The following is a 13,985-nucleotide window of genomic DNA, read 5'->3' as shown; positions in this document are numbered from 1 at the left end:
ATGGTATAAGGAGTATGAATTTGTAAAATACTAATTAGAGTTCGATCAATTAATTTTTAACAAAAGGCGTTTTATCTTTCCTTTTTAAAAATACAAGGAATCTGAAGTATCAAATCTTACGTTCGGCTATTGTATTAGCTTCCTCCGGTTATTACTTATTTGCCGAATTTTTTTGATGAAACTTTTGGTTAAGCTACTTGAGTTTACGTTTTTTATCTGTTAAGTCTCTTCGCGAGTCAATTTACTCACGCCAATTTACTCACAGCGATCGATCGACGCATTGAACTGGGTTGCTATAATATCCCGAACGTTGGCCACACACGAATAACTAACGAGCGCTTCTTGGTAGAAGCAGCGCATGAACTTCTCTTCTAAATGCGATTTGCATGGTTAATACAACAAGTCTGTGTCATGACGCTTTAAATATTAAATGTCACGGACAGAGATGCGCCGGCGATAAAGAGACGACATGTATACAGGCGACAAAAGCGAAGTTACGCGACTCGCTGTCGCGAGGACAGCAGCTAAGAACGACGTTCCTCTTCGCATTCTGGGCATAGGCGAGTCTTCGTGGCAGTGACGGCGACACAAAGCCACGCGCTGTCTCGGCTCGCTCTCTCGGAATAAACGAATAAAACCGTTTCCACGGCGATTAATTCGCCGGTTCCGGTATTATTCGCGCTCGCAACGGCCGAGATATTTTGTAACTCTCCTCCTGTAGGAAAACAAGGAAACCTCTGCCGCGCTTTTATCACCGGTTGCCGCTGGCTACGAAACCGATGACAACCGGTTATCGAAGTCCGCTCGGCGAATATTTTGCGACTGGCTTGCATTTGCGGACTAATTCGGCCAATTACTGTGAACATCGTGACAACGTTATACAATCCCGATAGATTTGGGGGATAGTCGCGTTGGGTGAAACCACTTTCACGATATCGTTGAGTCAACCCGAGTCGAAATTTTAGTCCTACTTTCAACCTGAACTTTCTAACTTATATTCTATGTTCTGTTCTATTCTTCTATGTCCTGAAGGATCAGTGTATGTTTCACAGACATGAAAGCTGAGGTACTTAACGCCTGTAAATGCCAGAAAACACACAAAATGCCACTTGCAAGTTCTAAAGAGAGTCTCTCGGCTAAGTTGGATTAAATAGGATTATGAGAGATTGATAGACTTCAGAATATCAAAGTAAGCGTTGAATAGAATATTGAAGTCGAAAGTAGGATCAATACTAGGAAAATAGAATCGACCCGATTAGTTATTGATTAACTTCTTTTAATGGAACGAAGAACGGATTACTCGCGGATAATATTTGATTTAGCATTATGTTGTATTCTCGCGCCCAAAGCGATACATATTCTATACCGCGCACATGAGATATTTGCCGAAGAGCGATAACGAGCAGGATGGTTTTCGCGCTTGGCTCAACTCGCCGTGTTCGCCTTGTTAGCCAATGAAAATCGATATTTAGTTATTCACACGAACGAATAATATATTCCAATATATATCGTAACAATATTCTGTATTTCTTCTTTGCAGATGATCGACGCCTCTTATCACACGAATCCATCGTTGCAAAGCACTGCCCTGATCATCACCTGCGCAGTGGTCCTTCTGCTGATGGCTGCGATCGTGTCCGTCGTCTTCTGGAAGTGAGTAAATCACCTTTTCTCATTGCGTTTTCGCAGACTTAAATGTGCTTAGCGTGGAACAGGACACGTGAAAGTCCCTGCGAGGTCGTCGTGCCATCAGTGGTCGGCTCCGGCAATAAAGCGTCAGTTTCATTTCAACCAAGACGTCGTAAGACGTCCGGGGTTCGAGGTCGTCCGGTTGTAACCGTATTTCAAGGATTCGAGAAGCTGGCCGTCCGAGGCTCTCTTTACAAGCCGGGAAAAGAAAAAGAAACGTAGGGGTGTAAAGTAAGGACGATGGCTAGCGAGAAAGCGTCAAGTGTTACCTGTCGCTCCTAAATTAGCCAAAAATAGGACAGCGGGCGACGGAGAAGCGAGTGCTTTAGCGTCTAAGCGTGTTTCCGACAGCGACCCCGGTCGTCCTGGTTCCTCCTACCAGACGATGATCTACGACGCGGTGTGCCTTCCCACCGAGGGAGTCCTCGATCTCTACAGGGAATACGTTACCTCGCGGATATTGTAGTCGATGATTAAAGCAGTAAGATGCTCATCGATATTCTAGTATTCTCTCTGCGAAATCGTACTCATTTTTAATTGACAGCGCGATAATATGAGCAGAATATCATGACACGTGGAACAGGATAAAATACCCAATTATTGATCCTCTTTAATCACTGACACTCTTGGAAAAACCTAATTTTCCTTGAGATCAGCGGCGATTGTTTACAGTTTTAGTTGCAGAAGAATAGAATTCTCTGTTCAAGTTATATAAATTCTGGTAACTTCAACCAGAATTTTTTATTTGTTCATATTTCATCAGACATTTGCTTAATCCAAACAAATCCTTTTCTCCGTGTGAAGTTCTCATTAGGAATAATTGAGTACAGGTAAGAAGTTGAGCTGCAATGTTGGTCGCATAAAGAAGCAAGTTCTCTTCTAGGCTGTCAATGAAATTAAAGGAATAATCGGCAAAAGTCGAAAATTGGCAAAAGAGCACGGCTTTTTATTCCACTTTTTATAAGCGGTAGCGAGCGTGATAATCGGGAGGAGAACGTTAGAAGAGAGCGTTACGCTTGAGCGTATTCTAAATTACCCGAAAATGGAGCGCTCGAAGACGAGGCGGGAGGAGGCTGCCACTTTAATTAATACCTAACCGTGTTTCCGACAGCCTGTGGCTCTGCCTCCCATATCGCGCCGAGATCTGGGTCGCGGTACTCGAGATTAGATGATGACTTCGTAATTAACGAGGAGGGAGGATACCGTATTCGCGAATTAGGCTCGCGAGAGAAAAGACCGCGCGTGATGTTACAATTAAGGAACACGATTGGGGAAGATAATGTGTCCGCGAGAGACGCAAAGTAGGAACCTCGGTTTTGAAATCTTTTCTCGAGATTTTTATCTGTGTCATCCTGGGCTACAAGAGCAGAGCCAACGACCGAGATACTGGAACGACGTTGGCGCACTAATGGGCCCTAAATTAGCCAAAAACAAAGCCTCCGCCTCGGTACTACAGCCTGCTACCGACAGCGCTGCTTCTTGTTCCTCGTGCTGCGCGCGAATCTCTCTGATATACACATACACACACTTAAGATATATACATAAGTGACTGCGATAAATTCAACAATTTAGAACGACATTGGTCCGGCATTTTTCACGCTTTTGTCCTTGTCCAAAGATGTTAGGGGAGACCCGCGTTTTCCCGAGATCTTTGCAAACGTAACGTCCCGAGAATTCGTGGAACGGACACTATGTTAAGAGAGCTTCGAGGGCGTTCGCGATAGGTCGAGGACGGGACATAGCAGATATAATTGACATTCCGGCAGGTTCCTAAATTAGGCAGAAATAGGCCATTCCAGAAATGGGCGTGCGCCTAGGCGCTGTTACGTTCCGCCGACAGCGGAACAGCGCGCCGGTAATTTGTGACACGGTAGCTCATGCCGGGAGAGGGGGGAGGGGTTGCGGATTCGCGGGACACGGCAAAATACATTTACCGGCGACCGGTAGCTTACTTGGGAAATTTACGGACGCGCGAGCGAGCTCCAGCCTGGCGCCGTTGTCCCGCGTTGATTGAACGCGCGGTAAAAAATGGAACGATCCGATAAGACGAATAGGAGACACGTGGAAAAGTTGACAATTCGACTGCCGACGCTTTCGCGTGCACGTTCGAAATATCGTGTGCGCGGCATAATTCTCGGAAAATTGTGTATGCGCGCGATCGTCGCTCTTCCTCGCTTCTGTCGCTCTCAGTGTAATCTAAACGACAGAATCTCGTTTTTGCTATAATTGACTTTCAAGAAAATAAAACATGATTTTTCTTTTTTTTTTATCATGCTATTCCTGTTATATACTATCTTTCGTGATAAAAATTTTTTACCGGATATGAGTCGAATATAAGTCTAAAGATCCTCCTGCACTCAGAAAAAAGATAATAACATAAAGAAATAATTACTACAAGTTATGGTCAAGAGAACTATTTTTTTCTTAAATTTTACTATAATATGTTAGTGATAATAGTCTTATATTCATATTACTACTATTATTTTCGTAATAGAATAAAAGAAAGATATTGTTAGAGTCCAAAGTAACTATAATTTTCATTAGATCAATAATTTCTTTCTCCCAGCAGTGGAATTCCTGAATAACGAAACGCGCGTTATATCATTTTGTCGTACGATTTTGGGACAGAGATACGGTGATTCGCTGTACACGAACGAAGACACGGATCTACGTCCAATCATTTCGGTTAATATTTGCCTTGTGAGCTTCTCTCTAATCTCAAATATGCCTTTCGTCTAACTGGTTCCGTCCGACCGTCCGCGTGATATGAGATCTCCAGATCGGCCGATTGACTATCAACTTGCGATTAATTCGCCACTAATGAGCAGCGAATCCGCGCCTTGTCGTCCTATCTGATGATCGATCACTGGATGTTGGTCCTGAAATTGGCGGTTGAGAGACGACGAGAGAGAAAGCGGAAAAGGAGGATTTTGGACAGTGCCTCGCATTCACGATCTCCAGTTTTATGTCGATGACTCTGGCGGGACAATGGCGACAATGGCGGCCCTGTTTTCGCACGTTTATCGTAATACTCGGCCATTATCGACCACCACGTCGACGTAGTATCTCAAGTGTTACTGGCTCTTTTTTTATATTTGCGTTTTGTGGGTGGTATCGTTCATATCTGTAGTACTGGACGTAGTAAGCACTTATGAATATAAAGAATCAACTTTTTTGGTTCTTACATTACGAGAACGTACCTCGACATCGCGTTTCGTTATAGATCTGATCCAATTTCAGTGAACCAATTTTTTATACATTGTTGTTATACTCAAAATACGTAAATTTGTTTTTGTATATTTTGTAAATGCGTTGTTGCATTCATTTTACAAATATATTGAAGTAAATATAAACTATAAAGTATAATAAACAAATATATTGAAGTAAATATAAACTATAAGTAAATATAAACTATAAATTACTACACCGCGAAATAACTTCACAGATCGGCTGAAAAAAAAGGCGGAACATAACTCGGATCGCGAATCCTTGCCATGAATAACTTTTCGTTAGAAAAGGCCTTGTCGTTCGGGACAATCGTGATTCTGTTTCCACGTTTATCGTAATAGCTGCGTGGTCCATTATCGAGCGTGACGTCTCGAGTGTTGCGACGTCTCGCTGCTTGTTACTTTGTGGGTGGCATCGGCCTCCTTTTCTCGACGTTTCTCTGTACTGTTTCGCACGTTCTCGTGGGTATTTCTTGTCTTTGTGGTCGTTGATCCTCCATATTATTGCGTATTTTCCATGATTGCACACACAGAGTCGTAACTACTATAACACGACATAGTCGTTTAGATTTTGCGGAGCTCCTAAAGTTAAAATAATTTTTGTTTTAATACAAACTTTGCACAAGATAAATTTCTCATTAAACCTTAATATGCCTTCATTTTATTTAATATATATGAAAATGCAAAAGATATACAAGATGAAAGTACGTAATTGGAACCACTTCGATAATGCCGTAAATATTGATTTTGGTGAAAGTTGATTGAAATGAATATTGCAATTTTAAGGCAGTTATGCAATGTATTTTGTGCAGTAAAATTTTTTGTTGTTTGTAGTTTTCGAAATTTCCAGATCAACTTTAGTCTTTTTAAATGAAAGTCAATTTTTATTCTGTAATAAAATGTAGATAATATTAAAACAAATTCAACCATGTTGAATAATACGATCGTTAAACTCCTATCCGATTTATTATATTTGAAATATAACAATTCATTGTTACAGCTCCGAAGCGAAGTGGTTACGTGCTTCATCCTACATGTACTATGATGAATGTATATAGTATTCCATAGACTATATCAAAAGCAGAACTGCAGCTACTCTCTGCAAAAATGAGGGAACGTCATTACATGATAATTATTTGAATACAATATCACTCACTATTGTTCATATATATTAATTCGTGTGGCATTTTGGCGAAATGGAGGCTGCAAATCTAGGTTCTTGCCACTGGGGGCCAATGATTTTGGTTACGACACTGCGCACACAATCAGAACGCGGAGAACCGACACGGCCGCGCGTAGTTTGTATGCTAATCAGAACCGTGTTCCTTCCCATCCGCGCATCCTCGCCGCTATCCCCATCCTCCATTGCGGATTCTAACTATCGTCGACTCTATTTTCCATCGCGTCTTAGCTTAGCTTAGCGTATTCGCACTCTTGCTCAGCGCCACGTTTAGCACCGAACGCAGCCGTCCGAGATTTCGAGTTTTATTTGAAGATACGGCGATCGCGCTTTCGCTAGTCAAGAAACGCAGAGCGACCAATAAACATTTAACGTTAAATATACGGTTGGAGAGCGCGAGTTGTGCGATCTCGTATTTTCGTGGTAAATTCAGCGTTAAAAAGCGCCAGTGCCAGTTTATTGTTTACCGCAACGAAAAATTGAGCTTAATCGTAGAATTATAAAATATTAATTACAATTAGTACAGTAAGCATTGCCAATAATGGCAATAATAATGACTGTATTTCTCATTACTTTACAAAAATGAAAACATTTCAATATACCGTACGTCAATGCCAATTCTTCTAACTTACTTGATATAATATTGATATTGGTTATATATATATATATATATATATATATATATATTTATTTATTTATTTGTTTGCTTGTTTATTTATTTATTTATTTATTTGTTTGTTTGTTTATTTATTTATTGCTGTAAGTAATATATAATAAATAATCAAAAAGGACGAATACTTAGTACATGACTCCGGAAAACAGCGTACCACCAAAACAGCGTATTCAAAATAGTAGAAGCTAATTTAAGAAAATAGGGAAAGCTAGTTTATCAACAATTTTCCTGTGTAAGATAACATCACCGGGCACAGATTCGCGCGAATAAACCGGAAGAAACGAATTGCGAGAGAGCGGAAACAACGCGAACGTCCACCTCTCCCGGAGTACTTCCCCGCCAGCTCTTTTCTCTTTTCCTCCATTTCCCGTCGCCTTACCGCGCTTTGTCTCCATAAGCCACATTCGGGTCACCGGCACGAGGTTGCTTTAACGATCTGCATTGCATGAGCGTTTCGTTCTCTCGCCGTTCGTCTCGTCTCCACTTCTAGAGAACATCGGTTCCCAAACTGAGACTGTAAGAAATCTTCGAAAATCTTTTAAGGGAATGTCGAGAACAAAAGCTCATTTCGAAATTCCGTGTCGTGATTTTCAACTGTTGCTCTACTTTGCCGGTATTTTCTGCAGAAAATATGAAATATTCAAGATTGCTGTGATATTAGATTGTGCTGCAACTAATATTTCCTCTTAAAATATCGGCGAAGAATAAACGTAATACTTAAGACAAGCGCGAAGAAGTTCTAGTTTGGAATAAACGAGAAGAGTCGAATGTTAGCTGTACATGGAGAAAGTGTATTGAGAAAGAAATACTTGCAAATCTATTCGTAAGACGTAAAGTATATTTCTGTGAAATTAAGTTCATTTCTATGAGACATGAAGTTTATTTCCGTAAATAAATTGTATATCCCACAAACAAATTTTCAAATATTTTTTTTCAATGTGGGAAAGAATAAATTAAATTAAGGATGATGAAGTTTGGGAATCGCTGTCCTGAAAGATTCTACTTCTGTCTTCCCTTCTTTTTCTCTCTTTCTCTGTTTTATCTTATCCTCTTAAATTCCTTGTTGCGACACAGTTCGAGAACGCACATGACGATTGACAAACAAGTCCCGGTTATTTTATATGGCAAACAAACGAATTGGACGATCGGCTTTATCTTGTTTATGCCTTCGATCAGTTCGAGAGAAAACCGATAGCTGTTCTTCGAATAACGTCGAGTTTTGTTGGAACGCAAGCGTCGCGACGACAGCAGGTAAACATGTAACGACGACGTAATAAACGGCCGAATTAAAAAGCACCGACGGAAATACCGGTGTAGAATTGAATTCTTAATTCCCGAAATCGCGGCGCAGCTCTAAAACTCGTAAATCCCTCTGTATTTCTCTTGATTCCTTATATAAAGAATTAAATTGAATTCTTCCGTTGGGGAACCTCGGAGGGATCTTGTAATGAAACAACCGGAAATTAAAGGATTAAATTTTCAGTATTGAAGAAAGTAAAATATGTTACTAGAAGTGCGTCTTCAACCAACCAAATTGAATTCTTTCATTCACTTATTTTCTAGATCTTACTTTTTCCACTTGTGAATATGATGGCAAACTTTTTTTTTCTCTTTTCTGCTTTCTCTCATACACACATATACACACACATACATACATACATACACACACACCCTCTCTCTCTCTCTCTTTTTTTTCTCCTTTCTCTCTTTCACTCTTTCTCTGTCACTCTCTCTCACTCTTATCATCCAACGTTTTCATTTTGTGTCTCTTTCTCCCAACTATTTTCAAAAAAATCGTGTTCAAAACTGAATAATGCGTTTGTGTAAAGCTGAAGTTTACAAATAAAAAAAACATACCTTTGTCGGAGAATGTTGCAAGGTATAGTCTGACAGGATGTAGCGCTCGCACGTGCATACTGCATACGAAAACTGGCAATTATGTAAAGTGGACCCGGTCTCGGTATACTTAGACATTGCACCAGCGCCTTCGTGCATCTCCCCCGTCTAGGATGTTGCAGTCACTACCTGTTAACGCAACTCGAGTTGTCCTAAAAAAATATGTATATATATATATATACATATATATCCTGCTTTTTCTCGTTCCGGAACCCTTGTTCTCGCTCGCAATGCACGACATCGGTAAGAAACACGCGCACAAAAAATCGCGAGATGCACTTACAGATATTGCCAAGATCGGTGGGAGGATTGCCAGACACAGCTGGATCATTTGGATTAAAGCGCAGCGAGCAAACGAAGGTGTGAAATATCAAGCAGAAATCCCGTGTAATGCGCGAGATTCAATTCAATGTCGGAAAATCCAATTTCACCAGAATCGCAGCTCGCTATCTGTCGGGGCAATTTGGATCAGGCGAAATTTTTTAGTACCTCACTATCTAAACACAATAATGTCAAACGATAAATTCTCAATTTTCTACAGTGAGAGAGAAATTGATTGATGTAGCTAAAATTATAGTTATCTCTGGTCCCAACCATATTTTTTTATAGTAAAATTATAGAGTGACAACATACATATAAGATTATTATCACCAACATCATAGTAGAATTTAATTTAAAAAAATAGCTTTCTTGACCATAATTTATATATAATAATTAACTTTTACTACAATTTATTTATTTATTTATTTATTTATTTAGAGCATTTATATCGTAGTAGGTTATTTCTCTATGTATCATAGTTGCAAATATCAAACATTTTTTGCTCAGTATTATCACTTGTGGTGCTTGTGGTGTCCGTCGATTTATTTTACATACTTACGTGTGTACTTGGTAATCGGCGCGTAATCAGGAGGCCATTGTGAGCGGCGCATTGAGGGACGAGAGGGAGGCGGGCTGTTGTAACACTTTGCAACGCGTTGCATGCGATACTGCCGTGTAGGTGCGTTATATGCGCGGCTGCAATTTCGTCGGTGATTCAACGAATTATCGCGGGGGGCGACATTGGGGCGAGGGACACACCGGGGATGCGAAGAGGACGTAGGGGAAGGAGGACACCGGCTGATACACGCTCGTTGTTTCTACATACGCGGTCGGAAGGGACGGTCTGGCCCGGTCTATGGATAATTTAACCCACGGCGGGCCTGAATGGGTTATAATTGGTGATGACAGGCCATCACGCAGCGGCGCATTCACCTCACCAGGAGAGAATGTCGTGTTCGAGGACACGCCGAGTCCTTCGCGAGCGACAGGATCTCCTGATGATGCCCGGGCACGTCGCGTGGCTTGACGTCGGTATAACGACGTGCAAACGAATCGTGAGCTTTCTAACCTTTTCAGTCTTCAAATTTCAAATTCTCAACGCTTCTAATTCTTAAGTTGTAAACTTGCGAGCTTAGTTATCTCCCCTCCCTCTTTCTCTTTTTCTCTCTCTAAAATTATCAAACACTCGAATTTGCTAAATTTCAGAATGATCGAGTTCGCGAGCTTTCTCGTAATTTCTCAGGCGATTTTCCAACCATCGAGCTACCTTGAGCTCTCGCGAGCTTACACGAGGCTTGCTTGGCCATTGCGGATAATCGCAGCTTATGAGTTTAATGAGATATAGAATAAATGGTTGGTAGATACGTTCTTCAATTTACGCGAGACTTAAGCTCCTTTACGGAGATCTGCCGCATAATATGAATACTAATCAATCCTGGTGTGGCGTCTCTCTCGCGGGCTTTATTCTGCAAAATGAGTGATCTTCGAGCTTACGTCTGAGAGGCTCTCTCGTCGAATGGCGCGATTAAATCCACGTTTTAACAAGCCGCGTGCTCGCGTGCACTCTTTGATAGAAAACTCAGTGCAATATTTTTGAAATAGTATTAGATAATTACTCTGTGAAGTATACGTTTCCCTCTATGCAGTATATGTTATACTGTACTCTGTACGATAAATATTTCATATTAGAAAGTGGAATTATATATCATGTTTTTTAAATAAATTTAATAAGATGGAAAATGTAGCTGTGCAAATTTCTATTGAAACATATTTATCGTGTCTATCAACATAATGAACAAATGATGCATATTATACAGAGACACTTTCCTCTCTCATAAGATTATTTCTAGGAATAAAAATGTTTTTTTCACACTGAAAGAACGGATGTCTATAAAATAAAAAATATAAAATAAAAGTAAAAAATTTTATTTAAGTAGTAATAATATATTTATTTAAATTTAAATTCTTTTACTTAAATAAAATGAACTATTGTTTTCATGAAAGGCTAAAGTTTTAAAGAAACGTACATTTTCTTACTTGAAAAATGTTTATTCTCAGAACGTAAAAATATGTCACTGGTATGTACACCCGTCACAAATAATATTTTTTATTTCTTAGATATTCTTTCTCTCATTGCGACTATTTTTATATGCACGCTAGAACACATGAGCATGTTACCGATCGAATCTTGCGAATTATTCTTGCACGAATGCAATTATCGTCTTTTCTCATTCGTGATCATTATCTCTCGATCTCGCTGGAACGTCTTTTCCATCACGGGCGCAATCACGGACCGGGAAATGTAACGGAGATACGCGCCCGTGTATCTCCGGAATACGGAAGGGTAGGATGAGCAGGCGTATCCTTCCACTGTTGCATGTCGCGCATACGAACACACGCGTACATACACGCACGCATGATGGGCCTATTTCGCAGTGAAGAGGATCGAGCACGAGTCCGCCGGTTCAATTCAATTACGAAAGTACGAGGCTAATTCTCGTGACGCTGACGCGCCGTCGTTCGGTACGGCGGCTAGATGCACCTTTCGCGCGTTGCATCGATGCGCCAATTCGTATCCGGTCGCCGCGACGTGATGCAGCACCATGTCCTGTCTCCGGTTTTGGCCAGCGTTGAATGCCTCGGCGGTAGATATCCTCTCGCCGTTCCGTCAGTGATATACTCGCGGATGCGACCTAAGAGGGGGATAATAAAGGGAATTCGACGAGAATGAGAGGGAATATCGCAGTGCTTCTCATTTGCAAATGCAGGGGTATATTGAAAAAAATATTATTGTCGAAAGGAAAATTTTTTTGCTACACCGCACTAAAATTTGTTTAAAATGTAGTCAACCAAATGTTTGGTAGTTGCAACCAAAAAATTCATTTGCTTTCTCACTAACACACCCTACTTGATACAAAAAATAGTAATGCCAAATTGTATGTGCCAAATATTTCAGTTGCAAGTGTGAAAATAATTTTTTCAGTGTATGGACTTGTTAGGTAAAATAATTACAAAGATGTAACAAATTCATGATAATCGCTGATACTTTTCAATATCGGATATTTATCTCCAGCTGAAAGGTCTACAATATATACTCAAACTTAGAATATTCTTTTTTATTTTTATACTTTCGAGTCTTCAAAGGTTTGTAATTTTTTTTATGAGATCTTTAAATGCTCACGTTATTTAACTGCTCTAACTCGAAAACGTTTGAATCATTCTGATCCGAGGACACTTGAATTTTTATCACTTTTGGCCGTAAGATCTTTAAATTACCAACATCTAATGACTCTTAAATTTCTGATATTATACGCGTGACAAAACAGTATGATTGGCCTACACATAAACTTGGTTATGCCAATTCAAGTTATTCTAAACCAGATTCAATATTGAATCTGATTGGCACCACTAGATTTATGAGTGACCCAACCATACCATATTTTTCTATTGAATTTTGATCCTCTGATTATGAGATCGTACATTACGTAGACGACATCACGATAAAGTCGATCCGAATCGGAAGGAAATTGAGAGACCCTGTTTAAGAGATTCGCGAATCGCGCACCAAGCGGCCGTTATCGCGGTCGCATTCCATTGTAGTCTCGCAGACAGTGTTATTACCCTAACCGTCCGTAATTACGTCATCGTCATTGTCCCCGCGCATGTATCCCCATAAATGCTACGAGGCCCTCGCGCCCTGCGGTCCTACGAGCGCCCTTCTGCACCTCTCCTCTCCCGTCCTTCCTTCCTTCCTTCCTTCCTTCCTACCTACGCATGCCGTCATCAGATCCGTGGTACTCACACAAACGCCTGCATGGTGACGCCCGTTCGCCAACTAACGCGCGTCCCACGTGGACACGTGGTGCGACGCGCCGCGACGTAGCGCCGTTTACCCTGGACGCATAACGCCGCGTATCTGCCTGAATACCGGCACTTGCCACATGTGGCCGCGTTCATGCACGCACTGAGGCTCCCTTCACACATTTTGGTGCGTGTGTGTGCGCGCGCGTTCCCATATTATCCGTATACTGCGTGTAGTGCGTGTAGTGTAGTATCACATATACACGATCGCGGACGTGTGGTGATGGTATGATCAAGCATACCGTTGTATTTCGACGTTGCGCACTAAAGTATGATATGAAAGATATGATATAAGATACGGTGATATTTCGCTAATTATCTGATCACGTCACACGCACTCGAGCTTTCCTTACGAAAAACTCTATGCTCAGAAAATTTTCTGTTTTAAAAATATCTTGACATTAAATGACTCAATATCGGATAAAGGAAAGGGTTAAGAAATAAATCAGAAATTAAGAGTTAAATCAGTGGAGTTAAATTGAGCGGTCCTGAAATAATACAGTAGTTTACAAGGCGAATTTACAGACTTGAGTACACACAATGCAGAAATTTAATAATCAACGATCGGATATTGCGACGCAAATGTTGCTGAAATTTTAGAGAGGCCACGGCTGAAATTTACCCGAGACCCAAGTATCACCGTTCTATGCACCGTCCTCTGTCCAACGTGCGCGCAAATGCGCGCACGCAAACACGTGCGCACATACGCGCGCAATGGCACGCGAGTCGATTAGCCAACGTACACACAGGCTAATGTGACGTTACGCCAGTTATGTTACCATGTTACGTCGGGAATGCCGACCGCACACTCTACGTACGGTTTCGTGGGCGCGGGATGAAGGGGCAGGAGGTGGTTGAGTTGGTGAGGCAGCGGGGATGAAGGAGGTTGGGCTTCCCTGGAGGGTAGAGAGAGCGCGCTGCGCACCTGACGGCTGCGATTTCGCTACCTGCGTATTAGACTGCATTTCGCGAATTATTGGCGCAATCCTGCGTTCAGCTTCCCTTGCCACTGTCTGCCCCCTCTGTGCCCTCTGCGCTCTCCTCCCCAAGTCGAGTACAATGCGTTCCACCAGTGCGGCATCGAGTGGGGCATCTTCTGGAATCCCCGATAGATTCCATCGGGGAATTATTTCCTCTC

General features: G+C 41.4%; 1 protein-coding gene across 3 annotated transcripts in view; it reads left to right on the top strand.

Annotated features, from left to right (window-relative positions):
* Positions 1-13,985, top strand: part of LOC116846782 — a 546,096-nt gene that overhangs the window by 487,302 nt on the left and 44,809 nt on the right. For all 3 annotated transcript variants that reach the window (XM_032821059.1, XM_032821058.1, XM_032821060.1), the window contains one exon: positions 1,541-1,653. In XM_032821059.1, the coding sequence (XP_032676950.1) occupies positions 1,541-1,653 (113 nt within the window). The remainder of the gene's footprint in view (positions 1-1,540; positions 1,654-13,985) is intronic.

The sequence above is a fragment of the Odontomachus brunneus genome, unplaced genomic scaffold (genome assembly GCF_010583005.1).
Source record: "Odontomachus brunneus isolate Ranch 3 - 2012 unplaced genomic scaffold, Obru_v1 Obru_scaffold_069, whole genome shotgun sequence".
Classification (NCBI taxonomy): Eukaryota; Metazoa; Arthropoda; class Insecta; order Hymenoptera; family Formicidae; genus Odontomachus; species Odontomachus brunneus.
Note: the sequence above shows the minus strand (reverse complement) of the source record. Positions and strands in the feature narration are given on the sequence as shown.